Below are 9202 nucleotides of genomic sequence, written 5' to 3' on the forward strand. Positions count from 1 at the left end.
ATATAAAATATGAATAAAAGTGGGTAGAGGAGCTGTGAATGTCACCGATCTCTACTTCAGCTCACAAAACTCAGCCTTCGCAGGGTATGATGGAAACCAAAGTCCAGGATAGAGAGGCTGAGTGAATGTGGTGTTGACTCTGTGCAGGAGGGTCATTGTGTCAGTGACTCTGTAGAAGGACAGAGTCCCTGCGCTGTGATCCAGGTACACTCCTATTCTGGAGGACCGGGGGCCCGGTACTGTTATGCTCTCGTTATTGTGTCTGAAGAGGTAATCTCTGTGTCTGCACAATAAAGCCCAGGATTTGGAATTTAATCCAAATCCACAGTTCGCCATAGTGCCTGTTCTACCAATGTCTTTGTATGCGGCTGCTACACAAACCCACCCACTGAACTCCACCTCCCAGTAACAGCGTCCGGTCAGACCTTCTCTACCCAGAACCTGACACCTTTCAAATCTTTCTGGGTGATCAGGATATGACTGATCTTGCTGCATCCGTGTTGCTTTTCTGTTCCCCTCAGACAAAGACAGATTTGCGTTTGTTGTGTTTGGGTCCAGTGTGATCTGAGAGAAATCAGGAAAGTCAGCTCTCAGCTCTGGCAGTAAAACTGCATTCGCTGTTGTTGAGATTCTGGACCACTGCTGTTTCAGAACGTCCTCTAGTTTGTCTCTCAGCTCAGACACGACGACCTCAGTCACATCTGCAAAGTACAGGAGAGGAAGGACACCGATGCTGGGTGAGTCTGTAGACTCACTGGGACTGGAGAGAGAGGGGTAACTCTGTAGAAAGTGGATGTGGTCCTCTGTGTGTGAGAGCTGCTCCAGCTCAGTGGCTCTCCTCCTCAGGTCCGCTATCTCCTGCTCCAGTCTCTTCTGCAGTTCTTCAGCCTGAGTCACTGTGGTCCTCTGATGGGCTCTGATGACCTTCTTCAGCTCAGAGCGCCTCGTCTCCAAGGAGCGTATCAGCTCAGTGAACATTCTCTCACTGTCCCACACTGCTTTATCAGCAGAGCGATTGAGATAATCAACAGCCTGTTGGGCCTCTTTGAGTTGCTTCCCTCTCTCCTGGACTCTCTGGTGGACTTTCTGCTGACTCATGCCAAGCTCTTTCTGTCTCTCCGTCCTTTCTGCTGCAGCTGAGACTGTATCGTGGCCTTTATGTTCATCCATGGAACACAAATAACAGATGCACTGCTGATCAGTACGACAGAAAACATCCAGAATCCTGTCATGACGAGAGCAGGTGTTCTCCTGAAGCCGTGTGGAGGCTTTGACCAGCTTGTGTTTCTTAAAGGTATCAGATTGATAGTGAGGCTGGAGGTGAGTTTCACAGTAAGAAGCCAGACATACCAGGCAGGACTTGAGGGCTTTCTGCTTTCTCCCAGTGCAGACATCACAGGCCACATCTCCAGGTCCAGCATAACAGTGATCAGGAGGAGCAGAAGACAAGAGTCCTGTCTTCATTAGTTGTTCTATCACTTCAGCCAGCATGTTGTTTTTCTTCAGAACAGGCCTCGGAGTAAAAGTCTCCCTGCACTGGGGACATGTGTAGATCCCCCTCTGATCATCGTGATCCCAGCAGTCTTTAATACAGCCCATACAGTAGTTGTGTCCACAGGGAATAGTTACTGGATCCTTCAGTACATCCAGACAGAGAGAACAGCTGCACTGGTCCCAGTACAGATCAACTCCTTGCTGCGCCATTTTATTCTACAAAGACAAAGACAAGAACGTGGGTCATTCTCATGAAATCAATGATTTACCATGGCCGTGATCTTTTCTAAATAAAGGTTAGCATTTATTCAAGTAAACAAAACATAATATTAAAGATAAAAATGTGCTCTTTCTTGTACAATGAGTTGTTTACTCATAACAATTAATTATTTTAGTACATTTTGTGCTTAAATTCTCATTAGCGCAATGCGTCCACATTGATTTCTATGGACCATTGACTTAATTTTATATTTAATAAACTCAAAATGTTTCTCTAAAACTTTATTAATATTGTTTATTTATTCGTGTCATCAAGGAAATTCTGATGAATTATACAATTAAATTGACAAATTAATGATTTTTTTGTGGAAAACATAATGTCCATGGATGCAGTTCTCATTCTCCGCAACAGTTTTCACCTTCCTGTTAACACATTCCCTGCCACGCAATTTGAGCATCTTATACCACTCTCTGCCAGCACTATAAGTCTATGGAGATGTTCACCTTCTTTGCAGGGCTATAACTTTTTAAATTGTATTGCTAAATTGACATTACTATGGCCCATTCAACATCGATTATCTATCGTTCAGGATGTAGGAACGTTTTATTTTTTCATTCATAGATTCATACGAAAATACCGTCTAGAATATAAATATGTTTTTATCGTTTTCTGCAGTAATTCCTAGAACGTGAGATATAGGCATAAACGCATATATAGATTATCAAATGCCGTTTGTTGGCGATACACGCTATATACATCCTAAACGTTATGACTGATCATGCGCGGATGAACGGGGGGGGGCGGGGGTCGTTTATAATTCCGTGATTGCCAGTAAATGCTTTACGTAGTATGGGTGATATATTGATCAGAGCAGTTTGCATGGATAATAATAAACAAACGCGCTGAAAATGACATCAGCGTCCTCTTACCGTTCGACGATGAGACTGGAGGAAAAAGATCCCACTTATTTGACGGCGATCTCCTAAATCCATTTCCGGTTTGTATCATCATAATAAACGCCCAAATCGTATCGATTATTGCGTTATGGCAGCGATCGCTACACACGGACGTGTGTCTACAGTCACGCAACAGCCGGACACATTTGCCAGATGCACCGGGATCACAAGAGATCCACTTCCGGTTGCAACTCGCCGATCATCCACCAGGCGGCAGTATTGAAGCGTTGCAGAGTTGTGCATGCTCCACTGGGATCGGACATTGTGGACAGCGACTCCTACAGGTCGGTTGGTGCGCCTGTACAGCAGAATCAGGAAGTAACGGGGGCAACGTGAGCCTCCCACGCGTTACTCCTCGCCACTGAGAGATTGCGCTGTACAGGTGAAAAGATGTGACGGCTGCCTCCTCGTGTATCGGAGGGGACACGTGATGCAAGGCTTCGTCCTCACTGCAGCCGACCAGTGGGAGGCATGGTCTGGCAACGTTCGAGACAGGGGAGGGAAGAATTGAAGGGAGAATTGGCGAGGCAAAATTGGGATGGGAGAAAAATAGAAAAGAAATGGGAGAAAAAGTGGATACAAAAATAAAAACGACCGGCTTGGTCCAACTCAAGTTGCTATAACTTTTTGGAAAGTTTCACCGCACCGTTTGGCTACAAATCGACTTTAAACAGGAACTGTTGGTCATAAGGAATGAATGGCAGAACATTCTAGAACATTTGTGATGTCACAGTATGATGTCACAATAAATCATTGTAGAACATTTGTGATGTCACAGTATGATGTCATAATAGAACATTCTAGAACATTTGTGATGTCACAGTATGATGTCACAATAGAACATTCTAAAACATTTGTGATGTTACAGTATGATGTCATAATAGCACATTCTAGAACATTTGTGATGTCACAGTATGATGTCATAATAGATCATTGTAGAACATTTGTGATGTCACAGTATGATGTCATAATAGACCATTCTAGAACATTTGTGATGTTACAGTATGATGTCATAATAGAACATTCTAGAACATTTGTGATGTCACAGTATGATGTCACAATAGAACATTCTAAAACATTTGTGATGTTACAGTATGATGTCATAATAGCACATTCTAGAACATTTGTGATGTCACAGTATGATGTCATAATAGATCATTGTAGAACATTTGTGATGTCACAGTATGATGTCATAATAGACCATTCTATAACATTTGTGATGTCACAGTATGATGTCATAATAGAACATTCTAGAACATTTGTGTATCTATTCAACAATTCATAGACCCTCTCCCGTTGGCCGGCGGTGCACAGGCATCACCCACACCTTCACAATTTCCCTGCGCGGACAGCTAGCTAGCCGTTGTGGACACTCACCTTAGGCATCTTGTTTGAGAAATGCAGGCTTCAGTCTATGTGTTGTTTAGTCTATCTGTCTGACCAGGACTAATGTTTCAAGATGCACAATGAGATCTTCTTCTTCTTCTTTTCTTCTTTTGAATTTCCGGCAGAGTAGACGCATCGTGGCGTATTACTGCCCTCCGCACTTCTTTTGATGATCTCTTCTTCTTCTTCTTCTTCTTCTTCTTCTTCTTTCTTGGCGTATTTCTTCCCTCCCCATTTCTTATACTACACTAGTGGTGTTCCATCTTTAGGCCTCTTCAACTCACACTTTCTCCTTCTTCTCTGCTCCTCTTGCCTGTCCAATACTAATACATACACTAACGCTATATCCTCTGGTACAACTCTGAAGCATGCAGAAATGTCAGCACTGCCTCTGTGATCAACTGGTGGTTCTCATTATCCATGCCAAAGAATGATTTAAGAGAGAAGGAAGATACTCCCAGCTCTACCAGACTTTTATAAAAGATTTCCCTCTCTTTCCTATACCTTTCACATTTTAGGAAGACATGCCCGACAGTTTCAGTCTCTCCACATTCACACACCCCATCTGGATGTTTTCCCACAATGAACAAGCTACTGTTCAACCCACAGTGCCCCAGCCTCAGTCTACACATCTTCACCCTATCACTCCTTGACCCATATCCCTCCAGAGAATTGTTGAATATATATAGAACACAAATGTTCTAGAATGTTTGATTATGACATCATACAGTGACATCACAACGGGATGTTTGACTTCCATTTGAATAATATAAATAATAATGTTTGGTAAGGCTGTCCCTGAAGCCTGTTTTTGGGATTCAAACTTCGTCAGGGTTTTTCGTTCAAACCTTCGTTTTTTAATAATAAAAATTATTAAAAAATAATAATAATATACTTTTTTTTATTTATTTTTTATCCTCAAACTAAATCCTCAATTTGAATAAAGTGATTAATCTGATTAAACGGACGTTCGAACCTTCGTTTTTAATTAAAAAATAATAAATAAATAAATAAAAGTATAATTTTTTTAATATCCTCAAATAAAGTGATTCATCTGATTAAATGAGTCTTTTTTCATTCAGTATTCAATATTGTCTGATTCAATATTAACATTCAGTATTCAAGTGTGGCCACTCACCTTAGGTATCTTGTTTGAGCAATGCAGGCTTCAGTCTGTGTCAAGTCCTGATTCTTCTTCACAATGAGATCTTCTGAGAGAATTCTTCTTCTTCTTATTTGAATTTCCGGCAGTGTAGACGCATCGTGGCGTATTACTGCCCTCCGCAATTCTTTTTATGGGCTCTTCTTCTTCTCCTTCTTCTCCTTCTTCACCGTCTTTTTCTCCTTCTACTGGACCCCGTCATCAACTACCTTGTTAGAATTGTTCTATATATATAGAACACAAATGTTCTAGAATGTTCTATTATGACATCATAATCAGTAGTGTTATACTCTTTCATTGGTCTATGTTGACCATGCCCCCATGGTTCGGCTCCTCCCCTTCAGGGGATTCATCTTGATCCTTAGGCCGCGCCCCCTTTTTGTATCTTTTGAACCGCTTGTCGTAGAGTTGACATTTTATGACATCATACTGTGACATCACAAATGTTCTAGAATGGTCTATTATGCATCATACTGTGACATCACAAATGTTCTAGAATGGTCTGCCATTCATGGACCAAAAGTTCCTGTTTGGTGAAACTTTCCAAAAAGTAATAGCAACTCGAGTTGGACCAAAAAAAGCTCTGGCAGGAGTTACTGGACAAAAATCTGTGGAATAAATAATAAATAAATAAATAAATAAATAGTATAGATTACAATAGTGTGGGTCACCCACACTAACTATAGCTGTAAGTACACCAGGGAAGTGAAAGACACCCACTTTGGTGGCGGGAACCAGCAAGTGACGCTTCATACAGTGGGGTCAAATACCTGCGTGGGGGACGTGTGGAGTCTTTTGCGTCTCTGTCAGCGTCCCTAAAGCATGATGCTGTTGCAACGTGGGCTCATCTTAATCCAGTGCTCAAGTCCATCCGGGAGGAACATCCAGAAGTGAAGCACATCCATTTTATTTCAGATGGACCCACCTCCCAGACAGTACCGCAACAAGACGGCGTTCTATCCGGCCTCGACAGTGCCTTTCATGAGAGGGTTTCAATATGTCACCTGGAACTTCTCAGAGGCATCTCATGGCAAGGGTGCCCCTGATGGGGTAGGGGGTGCCCCTGATGGGGTAGGTAGGGGGTGCACTCAAGAACCTAGCAGTGTGCCAGGTTAATGTACTCTACTATTTTTGTATCACAAACAGTGCTGTATATGTACAGTTTATTCCCCCTCAAATGTATATACTCTATTATTACTATATATACTCTACTATTTTTGTATCACAAACAGTGCTGTATATTTGTAGATCTGGTGGTATGTCATAAATGTCTAGTATATTTGTAGATCTGGTATGTCATAAATGTCTAGTATATTTGTAGATCTGGTATGTCATAAATGTCTAGTATATTTGTAGATCTGTTATGTCATAAATGTCTAGATGTAACATTACTGTTTTCAAGATTCAAGATTCAATCGTTTTATTTCAAACCACAGTGTTAGTTTGGCTACATTTACCATTGACCGGCAAAACAACATTTGAAAATAAATGAAATGGGAAAAGAGGAACCCCCCCCCCCCAAAAGTTTAAAATAAAACAGCCAAAAACTATACACCGTTTGAAAAGGAGATGGAAGAAGCAAAGCTTATATGTTTCCATCCCCCATCAATAATTATATACTTCAGCAAGTATGACACGATTACCAATACATATAATACCATACAATTTGCAAATACTTCAACTAACTGTCTATCTGTATGTCATGTTATGATGAATTGAAAATGGGGGACCCTGATGTAAACAAGACGAAAGTTGTGTATGTCGTAAACGAGAGAGAGAGCGAGCGAGAGCCCCCCCCCCCCCCCCCCCCCCTCATCCGCATGCACAGTAGTGCAAATACTTGTCCAGGCCACAATACTTGTCCACGCCACGAAGCCCCGCCTCAAACCCGTCCACCACGCCACGAAGCCCCGCCCAGACGTTGGGCTCTGTGGCTCTGCAGATATACCCTATTGTGCAAACTACCTGGCGTTCTATCGCCATGCTCTAAGACAAACTCTAACCTTAACCAACTTCGAAAGAGTGCCTAAGCTTAACCATCGAAAGAACTTGCCGTCACGCTCTAAGACAAACTCTAACCTACCTGGGTTCCATCCTAGAGGCAAATCTTTCCTGTGACAAAATGGCATCCAATGTAATAAAAAAAGTCAACCAACGAACTAGATTCTTGTACCGGATCTCCTCTCTGGTAAACAAGAATACCCTGAAGACTCTGGCAGGAGCACTCATTCAAGGGTACTACGACTATGCGTGCACCTCATGGTACCAAAGCACCTCAAAGGCGCTTAAAACAAAATTACAAACATCACAAAACAAACTGGTCAGACTACTACTTGACCTGAACCCCAGAACCCACCTCACCCCTGCCCACTTTGACAACCTAGGATGGCTTAGAGTAGACGACAGAGTACAGCAACTTGCAATGGGCCTGGTCTACAAGATACACTGTACGACCGGGGTGCCCATGTACATGTCAAAATACTTCCCAAAGGTCAGTGAATACCACGATCACAACACCAGAGGAAGCTCAACAAATCATGTTAAACCCAGATTCGGCTCAAACAAGGGACTAAACACGTTTCGCAATTATGCCACAACAATGTGGAACGCCCTACCCACAGCTGTAAAGGAATGTGAATCCCTGCCCACATTCAAAACCGCTCTTAAAGAGCACCTACGGGAGGCTGCAATTCGAAACTGGCCACCGTAAATGCCCAAAACCCCCACCACATCCTAATAGACAGTCTCCTCCCCACCGCATGTATATATTCCATCCCCGCCGTATGTATATTTCCCTCCCACCCACCCACCCCCTCCTAATGTACAGTCCCCTCCCCATCATATGTATATACTCTGTCAGGATCTAGGGTTAACAGTACTGTATATTTGAATACCGCTTATGTCACAAATGTATCAGTACTAAATACCTATATGTCCCTATGCCATAAATGTCATGTATGTTGTGTATGTCATAAATGTCTATATGAATTGAAAATGGGGGACCCTGATGGAAACAAGACAAACGTCTTTCTCAGGTCTGCATCCCCTTAACAATTGTATGTATTGAGCCGTACTGTATTGTACCCATTCTGCAATCTGTTAAATAAAGTTTTCATTCATTCATTCATTCAACCTTAACCAACTTCGAAAGAGTGCCTAAGCTTAACTGTGTATTCAGTCATTCCACCTGTAAAGGTTATTTTTAACTGTACATGTATTCAGTCATTCCAACTGTAATGGTTATTTTTAACTGTTTATTCAGTCATTCCACCTGTAAAGGTTATTTGTAACTGTGTATTCAGTCATTCCAAAGACCAACTGTAATGGTTATTTTTAACTGTTTATTCAGTCATTCCAACTGTACGTGTTGTTTTTAACTGTTTATTTCCACCTTCTCCTTATTGTCTGCATAAGTAGTTTTGTATTATTCGTTACAAATAACTTCCTTATTATCTGCTAGCGACCTAAATACCCGCAGCCCTCACACCTTCCTAGTCCAAACCACTAGAGGGCACTGCAGGCCACAGTGAGCGGCTACACCGTCCTCGTCACATGAAACTCACTGAAAATGTCCTCTCTCTCTCCTAGGGCTCGTTCACACTGGCATCCTCTCTTTCTCTCTCTCTCTCTCTCTCCCTCTCTCTCTCTCTCTCTCTCTCTCTCTCTCTCTCTCTCTCTCTCTCTCTCTCTCTCTCTCTCTCTCTCTCTCTCTCTCTCTCTCTCTCTCTCTCTCTCTCTCTCACGTTTCGCAATTATGCCACATCAATGTGGAATGCCCTACCCAAAGCTGTAAAGGAATGTGAATCACTACCCACTTTCAAAAACACTCTAAAAAAACACCTACGGGAGACTGCAATTCGAAACTGGCCCCTGTAAATGTCCTAACACAACCCCCTCCAATGTACAGTAAATTACCATGTATGGTCTTGTCAATATTCCAATGTACAGTTTTGCTTGTACAGTTGTACAGTGTCCTCCACCCAC

General features: G+C 42.3%; 1 protein-coding gene across 1 annotated transcript; it reads right to left on the reverse strand.

The window, feature by feature from the left end:
* Positions 1 to 51: 51 nt before the first annotated feature.
* On the reverse strand, positions 52 to 1704 carry LOC311225143 (E3 ubiquitin/ISG15 ligase TRIM25-like; the record flags this gene model as incomplete). The annotated part of the gene is made up of 1 exon (XM_084310347.1): positions 52 to 1704. One exon carries the CDS (start codon positions 1702 to 1704, stop codon positions 52 to 54), a length of 1653 nt encoding a protein of 550 aa, XP_084166473.1.
* Positions 1705 to 9202: the final 7498 nt, after the last annotated feature.

Source organism: Notolepis coatsorum (assembly GCF_963971535.1).
Source record: "Notolepis coatsorum genome assembly, chromosome: 3".
NCBI lineage: Eukaryota > Metazoa > Chordata > Actinopteri > Aulopiformes > Paralepididae > Notolepis > Notolepis coatsorum.